We start from the raw sequence: 18,585 nt of genomic DNA, 5'->3' as shown, positions 1-18,585 counted from the left end.
TGCATTGTGACAGAATAAGAACAATGGCTCCGTGGGACCTCGGCTTAGCGTGGAGCCACGAGAAGTGGCCGCTTCTTGGAGCTGGCAGGAAGACAACTTGAGCATGTGTGTTGGGTCTCATCCCACTTTCTTTTTCTTTCTTTTTTTTTTTTTTTTTTTTTTTACAGCACCACCAGGATGCGTTCCAGCAGAGACAGGCTTGCAAATACTGCTGATTTGCTGTTTTCCTCACCATGAAAGAGTCAACGATGTATTTCAGAAAATGAAAGAGACACCAGGATGCCAAGCGGTGCACCAAAATTGCCTTCGTTTAAAAGTTCTGCCTCAGCAAAGAGGCGGCGAAAAAAAAAAAAAGAGAAATTGCGAGTAAATTCTGCCCTCGCGCTACTTCTCCGCGCTGCTCCTGTCTTTCACTCCACTTTGGAATGACTTCTGCAATCGCTCGATCATATTCCCGTCGTTCTTGCGGTCGGGCGCGGGCAGTATTAGCGTGCGAGGCGCTGCGGCTCTGCGGCTCAGAAAGACTCTAATCCGCCATGTCCTGGCACAACTATCGGCTTGCCATTGTCTCGCGCTGTCGTGTCCTTCATGATCGATTAGCCCAGGCTATAAAAGAAAGGTTATCGATCAATGACAGTGGAGGTGGTGGGGAGAAGAGAGAGAGGGAGGGAAAGAGAGATAGAGAGAGAGAGAGCGAGAGAGAGAGAGGACGGCAGTGAACACGTCCGCTTTCACCGTCAGCAGCCGAGAGGAGGATGAGCTCCAGGGAAGAACTGCTATTATTTCTTATGATACTTATACTGCTCATTACCTCAGAGTGTGCTTCCCCCCAGTCCTGCTAATCTGTTATCTAGCAGCTATTTTGGAGGCGTGTGTGTGTGTGTGTGTGTGTGTGTGTGTAGGAACAGGGGGATCTACAGAGTGTGAATGTTAGAGAGGAACACTGGTGGTGTGCATGTACAGTATGAGCAGGTGCACTTGTGTTAGGACTCTTGTGTTAAGACTACACACCGTATTATTTATCACTCTCAGAGCACTGCTAAAAAGACCTCTTATCAATCAGTGAATGTTGGTATCGATCTCATATCCCAATAAATCTGATCCAATCCTGCAACAACCTACGATCTAGCTACACTCTCACCTGTGTAATATGTTGTGATGTTGAGCGTTTAGTAAAGTGATCTAAACTCTTTAAGGCGCTTTAATGAAAATTAGTTTAAAAAAAAAGAAAATATATTTTCTTTAAAAAAAAAAAAAGAAATATAAGAATTTGTAATGGCCCATGCTCAATCTTTCCCAATCAGAAACCAAAAAAATTGGCTGATCTTTAATAATGTGTCAGTAATGGGCGATGCTCAACATTTTGATGTTAGATCAGTATTAGGCCTCGTTTATATGGCATGACTTCTGTGCATTCTTTACATTGGCATGAATGATAAGCAGTACGTCCACTAGAGAGCGAGTCAGAGACAAAAGTTTCAGTTTTATTAGTGAATTATTAGTGAATTAAGCAATAATACACGAGAGAGAGTGCTATAAAGTGTAATGGCAAAGTAAAGAATGCATAGAAGTCAGGGCGTATAAATGAGGCCTAATACTGATTTACATCAAAATGTTGAGTATCACCCATTACTGACTTATTAATGAAGACCCTATAATACTGGCACTGTGTGTAACGTGTAAAAGGCCCCAGGCCGAATGACGTAGATCAGCACAGCCGTGCCAATATTACACATTATAGCACGAACCTTGAGTGTATTATTGCCTAATTATGCAACAGTTCCATTATCACTGTTTATTGAAAGATTTTGAAGAGATAAAGAGGACGAGAAAATATGATCTTTTTGGTTATAAACAATTTGTGATTTAAAATAGTTCCATTGCTGCTCTGTTTATAGCTGCGCAGTTTGGCTTTTAAGCGCTGCATCATGGCTAGGTTACCTGTATGTGGCGGAGTAATACATGGAGAGCTTCGCTTTACAGTGCATTACTGGCTGATAATGGCACTCCTAGAACGTCAGCCACTCAGCCAATCACATTGCAGAGTGGGAACTAACTGTGGTATAATTGAAAATAAATGGTACTCATTATTTATTTTTAATAGCTCACAGTTTAAATGTACACCTCTAATCCAAATGTTTGAGATAAAATATCAGAACACATTAAAGTTTCAACAAAAGCAATCCACAGTGACTTCTGGTGATCTATCATATCTCTGCTGATTGGTCAAAATGGCATAATAATAATCAGTTCACCATTGTCTTCAATAAGATACAGTACCAGTCAAACTTTGGACACACCCTAAATGTTCTGCATTGTAGATTAATACAAACGTCATCCAAACTATAAAAGAAAAACATATGAAAATATTTGGTAAACAAAAAAGGGTTTTTGATTCTCCAAAATAGGCACCTTTGCTTAGATAGAGACAGTTTTGCACATCTCTTTTGCATTTTCTCAGTCAGCTTTATTATGAGGTAGAGTCACCTGGAATGTGAGCTTTTCAGCTTTCAGGCTGTGTTGAACTTGTCAAGAGTTAATTACTTGAATTTCTTGCCTCTTAATGTGTTTGAGAGCATTAGTTGCAAAGTTGTGAAGAGGTAGCGTTGGTAAACAGTAATTTGCTTTATTTGAGTAATGTTAACTAAGTAAAGAATAAAAAATACTTTAAAAAATGAAGATCATTTATTATTACTTTCAAGTGCAGTCACAAAGACCTTCAAAAACGTTATTATGAAACTGGCTCTCATCAGGACCTTCCCACAAAAGGAAGAGCAAGAGTTGCCAGCATCAGAAACTCCTAAATGTTTTTGGTTTAACACTTAAGTTTTCTACATGATTCCTTATGTGTTCCTTCATAAAATAGATTACTTTTACTACTTAATTTACTACGTAATTAAAGACATGAAATGTGAGGTTGTGAAGTGCAATAGTCATTATGTAATAGTAATGTTCTATTTGGTCAATACAGCTCTTAACACCTCTGATTGCGTGAAGTTGTGTGCTGGTTGGTGTGATATGGAATTATTGGGCGGTCTGCACAATTTCTCACAACTTAATTTTTCCTCCTCTCCCTTCAGGTTACCCAAACATCGTAGCGACGTACGGCCGCGGATACACTGGCTTCGCCCCGAGCTACAGCTACCAATTCCCTGGTAAGTTCCATCTTGTTAAGCCCTGTATGTGGCTTCTCTCTCCTGCTGCTGTCTGGTAATGGCCTCCCTGCTGGCCCACAAACACACACACCCACACACACCCTGCCTGTGCCTCCTGCTGAACCCCATGCTGAACATATACATACACATACACACAGACACACACACATACATATACACACCCCTGCTTCCTCTGGAGTTCCCTACTCTAAAACTGCTGTGTCCTGTGAGAGATCGTCCAGGCATGGATGGCCCTGCCTTCTTTTAACTGCACTCCCTGAGTAGCAGTTTCTATCAAAACTCTGCAAAACACACACTCTCATGCACACACACAAACACACACACACGGCTAGCCTGCTGCTGAAATGTAGATTTAGTCTAAATAAGACTCTATAAATAGGTGATGGGTAAATACATGCTGTATGATTCATCTGTTTCTCTTTGTTTTGGTTTGAAATCTTGGCGTGAGATGACAGTGATTATGACAGGACAGTAGTGGTGCCAGGTCTTTTTGTCTGAAATAATGCGATGTGATTAAGTAACCTTATTATGTGTATCATGACTCATTTCTTTGTGACGGGAAGAACGTGATCAGATGTAGTCCTGCCAAGTACAGTACACTCCACTATGATGCAGCATCCTGAGGCACTGTGAAGCTCCGTATCCACTGATTCTCGGAGCGCAGTCAAGTCAAGTCAAGTCAAGTAGTTTTATTGTCAATACTGCATATGTACAGGACATACAGAGACTTGAAATTACGTTACTCTCCTTCCCAATTTAACAGCAGGAACAGATAATGGATATAATAAAAGAAAGAATGGGAGACACTATGTGTGCAATACAGCAGGGACACAAATAGACATTCATGAGACAGAAACAAGTTGCAGTAGTGGTGGGGGAGAAATAGATATATAAATATAAGTAAAAAGAAATAAGATATATAATCTAAAAGAGTGGGAGACACTAAATGTACAAAACAACAAGACACAATAAACATAAGTAAGACGAAAGACAATAGTGCAATATTGATGGTGATTGAGATGGAATGACAGTATAAATAGAACCCGTATAACAGTAGTGCAAATATGGTATATAGCTTAAGGCTGGTAAAGTGAATGAGTGCGTAAAGTACTTAAAGTTCACAGTTTTTGGGGAATGAAAGTGCGTATTGACAGTGCAAGTAAATCAGTAGTGCAGGTATTGGGTGTGTACTGCAAGTCCGATTGGAAAGGGTCCAGTACTTTGTGTATTGTAGTGGGTGGGGGGGTCAGGATGCTGAGTGAGTGTGTGCTGGGGGCAGAATAGGGATGGGGGTAGAGCAGGAAGAGAGTTCAGCATCCTCACAGCCTGATGGATGTATCAGGATGTCTGCACCGCAGATCATTAATAGGTCTTAAGATCGTAAAATGATTCATCTAAAGGCTTGAATTTGTCTTAAAATGTCTTAAATCTGTTTCCTAAAAGTCACAGACAGTTAATGGCATATTCCGTCTAATCAGTGCCATTCATGTCCCCAGGAAATGACATGTATAAATGTGCACACAAAATAACTTACATTAAAATACATTTTATCATAAAGCATAGTGTCATGTACATTGACCTAATTGCAAAATTTAGATATGTAATTTAAAAAATGAATAAAAACTACTTAGAACACTGAAAAAATAATAGGATTTGTTACCTGTCCTCACTCTCTAACTATAAACTTTACCATGAAATATAATTATTAAAATCCTTCAGAGATCCCGTATATGCTTTAAAAATATTTTCTCATAATAAATCCATAATATTTAAGTTCAAATACACATTTTAGTTGTGTTCCTAGGTTTCACTCATTCCTGTTATCGTAAAACATTACCTTAACTGAAACATCTGTAACATTCTACAACAAGTCACATCTACAACAGGAAGTGACATCAGCTGCTTCTTCTGAAGACTATGAGAAGATCAAAATTTCAAAAGTTCCTTTATTTGTTTTTCTGTATATTTGATCTTATTGCAACTATGACCGAGAAGGTCAATCTCAACACTCATTCCTTTTACCTTACCTTATTGTATTTTATTTATTTTTTCATACAAATTTTGGGAAAATCATTGGAATATATATATATATATTATTTTTTTTTTTAACTAATTCTATGCTAAAAACTCATTCCTGTTACTTTCAGTCCTGATACTCAAACCATAAAAAGTTTTGTTCCCTGGTTTATTATTAGAAAATCGAATTAATTAGTGAACTTGCTTTTAAACATGTTTTTTTTTTCAAATGACACATGATTTTTAGTAACAAGAATGACAATGTCCCATCTTGTGCTTAGAAAGCTTGAGTTTGACCAGTACATGTTTTTAATAGTTAAATATGTGTTATTAGATTCAGAGTTGAAAAAAGATAAAAAATGGCACACATTTGGTGAAATGACCCTAATATATTTTTAGCTTTATTCTCGCTGTGGCACCACAGATTGGCATGAGATGCTTGGAGTGGTATTAATATACAAGACAAAAATCTGAATAAAAAGCCAAAAATGGCCAAAAATAAACGAAGACTTACAGACGGACAAAGAAATAACATTCGGTATGGAGCTGAATAATCAGGGTCAATTCTTTGCAACAAGCTGACCAGACAGACAGGAATTTATACATGAGCTAACAGCTGAATGGAATTAAGACTCTGGTGAGGCTGATCTACCAATCAGGGGCTGATTGGCTGGTTGGGACACACGACAGTAAAGTGCATTCTGGGAGTAAGAGTATATTATGGTGGGGGAAAAAAATATATATAAATATGTATATATATATTATTGCTGTGATTGTTACAGAAGTAGGTACTATACTCACAGACTCTAGCAGCACCTGGCAGGCAAAAAAATTTAAGTTGATTATAGTTGAAAATAGTGTTGATTACACTCATTTTAATCATTTTAATCTTTTGAATTGTGACATTTGTGAAATCACACTGGTAGCAGCATTTGTGGCACCAGGTGGACCGTCATAGCTGTGTCCGGATAGTTGAATAAAACCTCATTCCCATTTACTTTGGTTGTTTTGCCTGATCTGGCACCCCTGGCTTCAGTAGAAGTGCTGTTAGAGCTGATTAGTATGTGGGTTGTGTTACAGGTGACAAATTCCAACAAAATCTTCAGTTTTTGACTAAACAATTTCTGGATCTCACGTGAAGAGGCTGATATTTTACCTTTAATGATGAATTTTATCAATATCTTCTGGAAAACATGGACACAAAAATGTTTTATCTTTGCGTTGAGCAGAGCATTCTAGAGCATTTCTATTGGTCTATTTATTCGGAATTACTTACACAGGATACAGAGCAGCTTCAGGGTTCCAATACAGAAGAAAAATAAAAATGCTCAAAAATGGAGGTACATGGTTTTTGGTTGGACAACAGTGATAAAAATTGTATCTGGTCTTGTGGTTTGGTAGAAATGTGAAATGATTTTGTCAGGAATTCTCTCTGCAGCTGGTTATTAGTTTACTGAACAGATCACAGGTAGCTTTAAAACATAACGCTCATGACCTGAGTTAAGTATAAAGATCTCAGAATGCAGTTTTGACATCACATGATTGTTTTCTTTAAAGCCGGGGTCCAAATAAACCTCAAACAAGTGTGTGCTGAAGAAGCCGGTGTAGAAGCGGAATGTTCCAGAGCTGTGCTGGATAGATAAATGAGAGAGGCTGGGGATAATGAGGGAGCCTGAATTGGCAGGCGCTTGAGAAAGCTCTGCTGTGACTAAGCCTGGAGTGCAGGATTAAAGTGGCAATGAAGGCCTCTCTCTCTCTCTCTCTCTCTCTCTCCCTCTCTCTCTCTTTCTTGCTCTCTCATTCTCTTTCTTGCTCTCTCATTCTCTTTCTTTCTCTCACTCTCTCTTTCTTTCCCTCTCTCTTTCTCGCTCTCATTCTCTTTCTTTTTCTCTCTCCCTGTTCCGTTCTCTTCTTTTCTCTCCCTCTCTCTCTCTCTCTCTCATTCTCTTTCTCACCCTTTTTTTCTCTCTTGGTCTTTCTTTCTCTCCCTCTCTCTCTTTTTCTCTCATTCAATTTATTTCTCTCTCTCTCTCTCTCTCTCTTTCTTGCTCTCTCATTCTCTTTCTTTCTCTCACTCTCTCTTTCTTTCTCTTTCTCTTTCTTGCTCTCTCATTCTCTTTCTTTTTCTCTCTCCCTGTTCTGTTCTCTTCTTTTCTCTCCCTCTCTCTCTCATTCTCTTTCTCACCCTCTTTTTTCTATCTTGGTCTTTCTTTCTCTCCCTCCCTCTCTTTTTCTCTCATTCAATTTCTTTCTCTCCCTCTCTCTTTTTCCCTTTCTTTCTTTCTCTCTCTTATTCTTTCTTTTTCTCTCTTTATCTCTAATTTTTTCTTTCTTTCCCTCTCTATCTTTCACTCTTTTTTTCTTTTCCTTTCTTTCTCTCTCTTTTTTCTCCATTCTCTTTCTTTCTCTCCCTCTCTCTTTCTTTTTCATTCTTTATCTCTCTATTTATTTCTCTTCCTCTCTCTTTCTCTCTTGTTCTTTCTCTCCCTCTCTCTTTCTTTCTCTCATTCCCTTTATTTCTCTCCCTCTCTCTTTTTTGCTTTCTTTTTTTATCTCTTTCTTTCTCTTTCTCTTTTTCTCTCAATCTCTGTCTTTCTCTCGTTCTCTTTCTGTTTCCGTCTCTCTCCTTCTTTATCTCTCATTCTCTTTCTTCTCTCCCTCTTTTTCTTCCTTTCTCTTGTTCTTTTTCTCTCTCTTCGGCTCTCTTTATCTCTCCCTCTTTCTTCTCTTTTTCTTCCTCTCTATTTCCCCCTCTTATTTTTTCTTCCTCTCCCTCTTTCTTCTCTCAGTTCTCTCTCCCTCTTTCTTCTCTCAGTTCTTTTTCCCTCTATCGCCCTCCAGTCTCAGAAACTGAAAATATGCTAATATTGGAAGCATGAGAATGAAGCTGGGCAATGTGGCAATAACCAAACATTATCTAAAGACATAATAATACATGATATATATCACAATATTCTGTTTCATTGGATTTACAGAGAGAGGAAAGAATGTGATAAAGCATCGGTTTCAACCTGAGAAAAAAACATCCTCTGTAGATATGCAGGAATATTCTCCATCTTCATGTTTTTAGAGAGAATCAGAACTAGATTAGTTCTCTTTGTAATAAATATATTTAGAATGTAATATTGTTCATACTGTCAAACTATTTAATAAATTGTGGCTTTTCTAGTATTTAAACCATTTTATAAACATTTAAATAAATGCAAGGATCTAGAAATTTAAAGGGTATTTTTTTTAAGACATTAAGAGGCCAAAGGTCGTTTGATAGCAGTATGTAAACTGATCATAAAATGTTACCTTAAAGAACAGCCTGTGAATACCCACACCTGTATTAGTGGTAATGTGTATATTGTATATATTGTGTGTCAGGTGAAATGAATTACTCATTACTAAATGAGTTCAATTGAGGCCTGAATTGAAAAACCTAATTCCTTCTGTGAGGAAGCGGAAGCTTGGGCAACATTAGACCTTCAGATAGAACAGTGATGCAGTGAAGGTTTCAGAAGAAGTCCTGGAAGATTCTGAAGTCTAGCCGTTACAATTGCTGCAAAATCGCTGCAAACCTAAGAACACTGGCCTAAGGTTCTTTAAAAATCATGTTTGCTGCAGGTCATAAAAACATAACGGTGCTCTTTTAAATACTAGAAATTAAAAGTATCATATTTTGATCATTTGGAGAATCCACGTATTTGTTACATTATTTGTATTGAGCTATTTAAATAGTTCTAATTTTGTAATGTGATTTGATAGATAGATAGATAGATAGATAGATAGATAGATAGATAGATAGATAGATAGATAGATAGATAGATAGAATAGAAAATATATATGGCTATAAAAAAACTTACTATACATAGTAAAGATATATCTGTAAATGGAGCAGTGCAGTAGATGTTGCTAATGGTCATTAAACAATTAAATAATTAACAGAGTAAAGTGCAATGTGCAATGACATTGATTATGAAAGTGACTGATGTGAAATATAAATATAATATAAATATGCATCTGTAACAAATATAGTTCTAAAAAGAGAATGTGAATATTTGAATACTCAATCATGAGTAAAGTGTACTTTTAATGTAAGTGAGGTTGGGGAAGAGTTAGTATAAATAATTAAGTGGTTGAATAATGTCCAAGTAGTGTGACTGGATTAAACTCAAATTAAATTACATTTGTAAGCCACTCTTTTTGCCTGATTTGCCACAGAGGTTGAATAGATTTGATAAAATAGCACTTGTACTTGAGAACTGAGCATATAGAAATGTTCTGTTTGATATATTGACCCTGTGTAGGGCACGGGAACATGTTGACCGGTGTTTTAAACCACACTGCTTTTCAACAAGTACCTGTACCTGTAGTGCTGATGTATCTGTGAGTCACTAGACAGAGCTCTGTATACCAGTCAGTGTCACCTGCGCTTTCATTCCTCCAGAAAGAGACCCTTTCATTCACTTTCATTTAATCCCACGGCTTTTCTTGTAAAATTATCTTCCCCATGGCTCTCTGACAGAAGCCCCACTATCTCTTCCATTTCAGATATTGTCAGTGACCTTGATGTTAAGCATACAGGGTGAATGAGCTTTTTCCAGACAACTTGTAGCACCTGGGAATTTAGCCGGAGCTCAGCTGCGCCGGAGCTTCACGTCGCCTGTTGAGTGGAGGGAGGGTAATATTTTTTCAAGGATCTTCTTGTAATCCATGCAGGTGACTGGATTTTGTAACAGGTCACTAGGAAATAACAGGCTGAACGTGTGTGTGTGTGAGTGTGTGTGTGTGTAGGTTTTTAGTTTACAGTGTTATTCTGCCATAGATTGAGTAGAGCTGAAGCTAGCAGTGATTTAATATAGTATCAGAAAATGTATACAAAACAGTGTATATAGACATTTTATTTACTGTTGGATCTCATCATCTGTCCTCTGTCAGAGTAAAATGGGCGGGGCTTCTGCTGGTCACCCACATTTTAATAACTGACCTTGTTTTCTTGGTGCTCTATGGGTTTCTAGGGTTGTTTTGTTGAATAAATGTTATTGATCTGTTATACAATCCAAAGTCGCTACCACTTTAAAATAAGACTACCTTTATAAAGGGTTTATACATGGTTTATAATTAGTTTATTAATGGTTACTAATTAGGTGGTAAATGCCTTAAAAATCATTAATAATCAGTTTTAACACATATATAGAAAGGGTAACAATGACCTGTTCTTTGCCAAATAGTGAACCCACAGCCGTCTATATTGTTGCCCTTTATAATTGTTATAACTGATTATTAATGATTTTTAAGGCATTTACAACCTAATTAACCTAATAAAAGACTAAAGTTTTACCACACTGCTGTGGATCATTCGCAGCAAATCCTTGGCCCTCTGATGGATTTATTGGATATCTGCCAGTTCTGTTGCTTTGTTTTAGCTTGCTCAATCAGCTGAATTATGATTTAATACAGGAACTTTTAATTGGTTAGTCAAGGCGTTTAGAACACAATACAGGGATTACGATTTAATGTAATTTGACACTGTGAACCTAGGTGAACCTAGTGTAATTGTTTAAATCAAATTTTAGTGATCATATTTTTTAAATATCAAAAAATGTCAAATGTCAAAAAAATATTAATTAAAAATACTGATGCTGTGTTTTTGTCAAATATTATAAAATACACTTTCTGGCCACAAAACAAAAAAGTTGTCACCAAAAAAAAAAGGTCACACACACTAATATTTTACTGGACCATCTTTAGCTCCAGCGTTGCATAACTTTTTTTTACAAGATCTTGCAGCAGCGTTGATGATGGTAGAGTCTGACCACTGCACAAAGCAGCTCTTCTCCAGCACATCCCAAAGATTTTCAATGAGGTTAAGATCTGGACTCTGTGGTGAACTCTTAATCAATGTGGAAAAATGATGATCTCATGCTCCCTGAAGCACTCTTTCACAATTCCAACCATATGAATCCTGGAATTGTCATCTTGGAATATGCCCGTGTCATCAGGGGAGAAAAATTGATCACTGATGTAATAACCTGGTCTATATTCAGTATATTCAGGTAGTCAGCTGACCTCATTCTTTCAGCACATACTGTTGCTGAACCTAGACCTGACCAACTGCAGCATCAACTCCATATAATTTAGTTAGTTAAATCCAGGTGGACTTTTTTATTTTTTGGCCAGGCAGTTTATTAGAATGCATTTTTATATACCTACAATTGTGCATCTCGTTCATATGAGGTGACAGACAGTACACACTCCATACGCCAACACTGCTTTCAGTAGCTTTTGTTATACGTAGCTATTTTCTATCTAGAGAGTTCTAGGGTTAAGAGAACACTACAGCTGTGTTTGCCCATTTAATAATTGGTATGTTTATTTCATCATACAGCGATAGAATATAGCCCTCCTCTCTCCACATGTAGCCTTTGATTTGGTATCGCATTAACCGGCCTTTCCTCTCCATTTCCACCCAATGAATTGTCTGGTCTGCACTCGGCCGTGATTTCCAGCACTGGACACGGCGTGCGCTGATGAGAGCTGAAGGACGCGGCGTAGTCAAGGTCACAGCCTTTCCCAGCCCGGCTCGCGCCGAGACACGTAATAACCCTGTCTTTTAGCTCGCACTCCTCCATTCCCTTCTGCTCTCAACACAAGTGGAGGAGTGGGGGTGGGCTGGAATTGGCGCTTCACTTTTGATTAGGGCCCAATCAGTTATGCAAACAGAGTGGCTGTCAGGGACAGGCCCCTGTCGGCCCCTCCCGCCGGCCCGCCGGACATATAACACGCCGGGGTTCGCAGGAAATTGGAGCACAAACAAACAAATAAAGCGGCAGCTCCGCACGTCTCGCCAGCGTTCTCCGAGCAGAGGAGGAAGAGGGAGGGAATGAAGAGCTTCAGAGAGAGAGAGAGAGAGGAAGAGGATGGAACCGACCAGAACAGAGGTCTCTCCAGCAGCTGTGCCACCTCATCCTGCTCTTCACCCAAATTAGCTCTAATTGAAAAGGCTACTTATTAACCCAGTAGGCATGCAGCAAATGCACTGAAGATGCTACGGGCTCAAAAACGGGCACTGCTGTGCTGGACATGCTTAACACACTTGATGATGGATTTGTGCACACACAAACACACACACACACACACACACATACATAAAGTGTGTTTGGTACCACTTTAAAATAAGGCTCCTTTATTAAGGGTTTATAAATAGTTTACAAAGCAGTTTGTTAATGGTTATATCACATGAATAAGAAGGGCAACAGTGGCCTGTCATGTATCAAATAGTGATAATGTGATTCCACATTCATTTATACTGTTAAACCTCAGATCTTACGAGATACTATTCCTATTCTTTGTCTTTTCCATCAGTCAGCATTATGTTACATATCTGTTAATAACTTTTTTTTTACTATACTTTACTATAATAACATATTTAACAACAATTTACTAAACTGGCATTCTATATTATTTATTATTATTAGATATGTTTAAAAGGTTATTTTTACTCTTGTTCATTTTATTTATGTGTTTATTACGTGCTTATTAATGTTTTTACTAAGTATTTACAACTTCATAAACTCTGTTATGAACTATTTATAAATCCTTTATAAAGGACCCTTATTTAAAAGTGGTACCGTTTGTTTTTAGACTTTTAGTCAGCTACTGCAGTCATGCATGCAAGTGTACAATGAGGAATTCATTGTGTCCCATGACTTTTGCACATAAAAGCTTTAGAATACAGCACTAACCTGCAGAATATGTATGTGAGAACCTTCCGCATTTGAATATGGAATCAATTTTTTTGTTCACACAGACAATTCTAGCCAGGCACTGCCTGTCACGATCATTACCACCCACTGCTCTGTCCACAGTGGGTGGTAATGCTTCTATGATGTGTTCCCATGTGCAAAACTCCTTGCCATAGGCATGCTGACTAGTGTTAAGCCTTACTCACAAGATAATACCTCACAACTTACTATACTTACGTGGGTGTTCCCAAGCCTCCCCTGAGGTAACACTTCATAATCTGTTTACATACCGCTGCCCCGTGATCCTGTTTTAGTGTGTGTAAATAGTGTAGTGTGTGTACATATATACATATATTTATAAAAATAAGAGACTGCTTAAACTGGATGAGTTTCTTTGGTTTTACCTAATTGAAAACCTATATAATCAAGAGGCCTGATTTTTGCACCAGTAGTGGAATAAAGTTATTCAAAAGCAGTGTGTAAGACTGGTGGAGGAGAACATGCCGAGATGCATGCAAACTGTGATTAAAAACCAGGATTATTCCACCAAATATTGATTTCTAAACTCTTTATGAATAAGAACTTGTTTTCTTTGCATTATTTGAGGTCTGAAAGCTCTGCATGTTTTTTGTCTGTAGTTTATAGAATAAAACAACAATGCTCTTTTTACTCAAACATATACCTATAAATAGCAAAACCAGAGAAACTGATTCAGAAACTGAAGTGGTATCTTTATTTTGTCCAGAGCTGTGTGTGTATATATATATATATATATATATATATATATATATACAGTTATTACAAATAACCTGAGGAAAAACACGCTGAGTTCTGGGTTGTTTCAGCCATTTGTCAAGTAAAATCTCCCCCTAGGGAACAATAAATATCTACTTCAAAGATCTGATCTTATTAAGCCTGATCTTGTGTTTATATTTGCACTATACTGCTGCCATATAGACGCCATGAGCATACATTATTTACAGCCTGCAGCAGTGAGACGGGTTCTCTGAAGGGAGCGGCGCAGCCTAAACGTCTGCAGTCTGGAAGTATTTTACAGTGGAGGAGGAAAACTTTAATGTCTGCAATACAAGTGTTTCCACTGTGTGTAGTGTAGCTGTCTGTCATCTGAACAGGTTATTCCACTTCCAGTCTTTTTTCTGCTGCTCACAGCGAGACACTCGAAGCAATTTCAGTAAACCACCAGAAACGGTGTGCTTGCAGAAACAAACTGAGGAAAAGGAGCAGCTAAAGTAAAATATAAATGAAAATTAATTTGTTTTTTTTTTGCATATTTTTGTTTTGTTGCTTTTGTAAGCAGTGATATATACAATATTTTCGGAATCTTGTAACATCTGTAACTACAAAACAAAAGAACATTAAACTATAGCTTTAACAAAAAGAGCCATGATCAGTTTTCTTTTTTGAAATTGTTGTTCATTACACAGTGTGTACCTGGCATAGGTCATAGAATGCAGCTACCACCCACAGTGGACAGTACAGCATGATGATTGTGACCGGCAGTGTCTGGCTAGAATTGTCCATGCTAATCACTCACAACAGTCACATCTACATGTATCAGTGCGAAGTTATTCAGCTTTCATGGGATATGGCACTAGTATTGTGTTCCATGACTTTTGCCATTTGTATGTCTTATTACTATTATTACTATAATTACTACTATTACTAATAACAGCCGGCAGTAGAAAAAATGTCAATATTTCATGGGTTTACTTTTCTATAAATCAGAGCTTCTGTAGTGACTGGATTTTTTTTTTTATTCCCTTACCCATAATCCTACAGGTTATCAATAGTGTTGATACAAACCCACTTTACTTCTCAAATCTCTGCATCACTTGATACGTTTTACAGTATCTTGTTGCTGTAAAAAGCAACTTTTTGTCATCCTCTACCAGAAAAGAGCACATTTAAAAACTGTTGTTCATTTATAGAATGTTCTCCCTGATGATTTAGCGGCTCCACAATTGAGTGAGAGCTTCAAAAGAGGACTTTTCCCATTTTCTCCCCAGTTTACAAGACCAATTACCAAACCCACTCACTAAGACGTCCCCTATCACTAATAATGTCCCAACACCTGGAGGGTGAAGACTATCACATGCCTCCTCTGATACATGTGAAGTAAGAGCCACTGTCTCTTTTTAAACTGCTGCTGATGCAGCATTGCCGAGTAGCATCACAGCACGCTCGGAGGAAAGCGCAGCGACTCGGTTCTGATACATCGGCTCACAGACGTCCCATGCTGAGCGACATCACTCTTTGGAGTGATGTGGGGATAGAGAGCGCCATTTACCCACCCAGAGAGAGAGAGCAAGGCCAATCGTGCACTCTCTCTCTCAGGGCTCTGGTAGCTGATGGCAAAGCTGCATGAACAGGATTTGAACCAGCAATATCCTGATCATAGTGGAAGTGCTTAGCCTGCTCAACCACTCGGAGCCCTGTAAATATGTTTTTTTTTATAGTGGTTCTCTGGTTTTATAGCAAACTAAATTTGACTGAATTTAAACCAAATAAAGCAGAAAGAAATTAGCCTTTTTTACTATCAATTTGTAAGAAGAATCCTTACAGAAGTGTAGGTTTAGGTAAACCCTGAATCTCATAAAAAGTAAGCATGTCCAGAACATATAGGAAAACAAACATGCTCTCTTACACTAACACACACACACACATTTTGAAACACCTCCCGTTGGTTAATTCCGGCCTCTCTTTAAGTGCAGTGCATTATGCGGTGCAGCTGTTGTGTGATTATTGAGCACACAGTGTGACCAGGAGTACAGGTCAGTATGAGGATGGACTCATGGAGATAGATGCTGCTGTCACACTCTGATGCTCCCTGCCTGCTGTAATCACTCCAATGAGTCACCTACACACACTCTCACACACACTGCTGGATCCTCAGCACTCATAACCGAGCTCCAGGCTGCTCAACCTATTTAACTAGTGCGCGTTTAATTACCTTCAGGGCGCTGTCCGAAACACACCTATCGATTTTGTAGGTTTTATCCGCTTCCACGTCTTCGCTGCTTCCGCTTATTTCGGATTTTGGAATTCCCGGGATGACGGATTGTCATTCATACTTTCATGAGGTTAGATGATTTTAACATGTGCACCGTGACCAGCATTAGTTTCCTCAGTGTCTTGTTGCCTTGGAGGCAGACTTGCATTTTCTTCCCTCAATTTAGCCACCAAGGACAAGCCCAGCTTCCTCAAATGAGCTCGCTTAGATAGCAGGATGACAGGAGGATGACTTTCCGCTGCCCTCCGGGTTAATCCCCATGCCCCTCAGCCAGTGAAATGCTACTCATCTGTCTGGTAATTGCTTTCGTCAAGGAGGTGGCATCGAGTAAAATGGGGCGCGAGGCTCTGCTTGGAGGAGAATTCTCCCTCCTGTGCTTTCTCACTGTATCTCTCCTCTGTATCCTCCGCTCCTCTATACCTCCCCGCCAGCCCGGACCTTCCCGAACAGAGTGTTCATGCGTTACAGCATTATACTGCACAATATGGAGCCCGAGATACCATTATCATTCCAATCATAATACTGCCTTATCATCTCGTGATTGTGATGCATATTACAATAGGGCTGGGCAATATAGTGAAAATATTGTGTTAAGATATGTAAGGACATTTTCATGATATTATACACACATGATGATTGCAGTTTTAAAAAGAAAGCTGATTCTTAAAAAAAAATGTCTTTTTGAATACTATTCCACTGATTTTTATGCAAAAGTTGCTTGTCTTTATTCAGTGTCTATAGATTCAGATTCAACATCAGTTATAGTCTCTGAAATGATGAAATGTGCATTAGTTTAGTGTTTTTAAAGAATCACAGCAACAAAAATAGTCACGATACAATAAAATTGTCATATTGGCCACTATAACCTTATGCTTTTTTTATATATATAGTGACATTGATTAATCAATACTGCATAAACTTGACCAATCATTGTTTTTTGCTTTTACATATCAGTGGACAAAAGCCTTTAGCAGATATTTGACTGTAGATCCTAATTAATTAAATATCTGTCATCCAAGAGCATAAAGCGTACCCATAAAAAGCAGTTTACCCAAAAGAACCCATTGTGACATGTGATCCTTTAAATGCTAAGTTAAGTTCCTTAGAACAATCTGACATGTAATGAACATCACTACAGGACAGTGTGTGAATCTGTGTTCATTTAAATTTACAGAATGCAACTAGGTTTGCTGGGTTAGTGCTGGGGATCAAACTTAAGTAGCTCATTTTAAAAGTGGATAATTTGCTTCTACAGCAGCTGCGTTCCAACCATTTAACCATTCAAACGCTTAAATGAAATGTTTTATGTTTAAATAACTAGTTCTGACCTGATTTCTAGAACAAACTGTTAATAATAGTTAGGAAATTGTTGCCATTTATGTAACATAAATGATTATAACCATAACATATTTACAGTCATGTGCCCACAATAACATAAAACATAAATGAACTGCTCACTGTGATCAGATTGTGTTAATTGGACCGGTCATCCAATCTCTAAATAGCAGATATTCACACAAACTTGGTAGTGTGTTATATATAAGCTGCATTATTCTATAGGCAAGGCTATGATTTATTGGCTGTTTTGAATACCTGCTGTCTTGATTTAGCCAAAAACATCTACAGAAACACTTTTTTGGAACTGTGACTGATTAAATACTTCAAGTGCTTAGTAAATAACAGTTAAACTTCATCTTTGTAACAATCATATGGACAAAAGGACAACAGTTTTGGGACACCTGCTTATTCATAGTTTCTTCTGAAATCAAGTGTATTAAAGAGTTTATCCTGTATTTGTTGGAGTAACTGTCTCTACTGTCCATAAAATAGTTTCTACTAGATTTTGAGGCATTCATTGTTGTGAGAATTTGCGTTATACCCCTCTAGCTCACTTTTTAAATCTCCATTCAAAATAGACCGTAGCCCTAAGCCTGCTCCTTACATTTATATATATATGTACAGTACATATTTTAAAGCTATTTCAAAGCCACCGTTTTTTTTTTCCTGCAGTAAAATCCTACCATTACTTTATATAAATTATATTTTTATAGGACACTTCATAGCTGGCCTGTTTACCTAGTTTGTATTTGTTCCACAGAATAGACCCTGTGGGTTGTCCTTTGTTGCTGGGCCTCATGTTGAGAACATTTTCCTTACTGAGCAGTTTTTATAGGCTCCCATAAAGCACTCACCCAGCTCTGCCTCTGCTCTCTGGGGAATTCTACTTTACTTCCTCTAAAACGTGCACCTTGCATCTTCCACATCTTTAGATACGTTCTGACAAGCATCTCATTAACTGCGTTAGGCTCCTAAGGCCACTTCTCACTGCCTGTATTCTGCTTTTTTGTATTTAAGTCCTCTTATAATGTGTGTGTGTGGGTTTATGTAGCAAAACAGTCGTAATTCATTTTTTTCATGACCATTTTCAACCTCTCTTTATTCCTCAGAATTAAATAGGCTGGTTTTGTTACTGTGCATTTAAGAGTGGTAAATAAAAATAGGGTCTGTTCTGACTGGCTGAACCTGTCACGAGTGAAATGAGGCGCATCATTTCGGGAAAAAGCTATCTTAGCCAGAATGTACACAGCAGAGCGAACAGTAGTTTGGACTGAAATCCACAGAGATGTCGGAA

The 18,585-nt window shown here is 38.1% G+C and overlaps 1 protein-coding gene across 17 annotated transcripts in view; it reads left to right on the top strand.

Annotated features, from left to right (window-relative positions):
- msi2b (musashi RNA-binding protein 2b) overlaps positions 1–18,585 on the top strand; it is a 404,741-nt gene that overhangs the window by 332,013 nt on the left and 54,143 nt on the right. For all 17 annotated transcript variants that reach the window (XM_022668128.2, XM_049466952.1, XM_022667858.2 and 14 more), the window contains exon 10: positions 3,081–3,155. In XM_022668128.2, coding sequence (XP_022523849.2) covers positions 3,081–3,155 — 75 coding nt within the window. The remainder of the gene's footprint in view (positions 1–3,080; positions 3,156–18,585) is intronic.

Source organism: Astyanax mexicanus, chromosome 18 (assembly GCF_023375975.1).
Source record: "Astyanax mexicanus isolate ESR-SI-001 chromosome 18, AstMex3_surface, whole genome shotgun sequence".
NCBI classification, from domain to species: Eukaryota; Metazoa; Chordata; class Actinopteri; order Characiformes; family Acestrorhamphidae; genus Astyanax; species Astyanax mexicanus.
The sequence above is the reverse complement of the archived record's forward strand: the minus strand, read 5'-3'. Positions and strand labels throughout refer to the sequence as shown.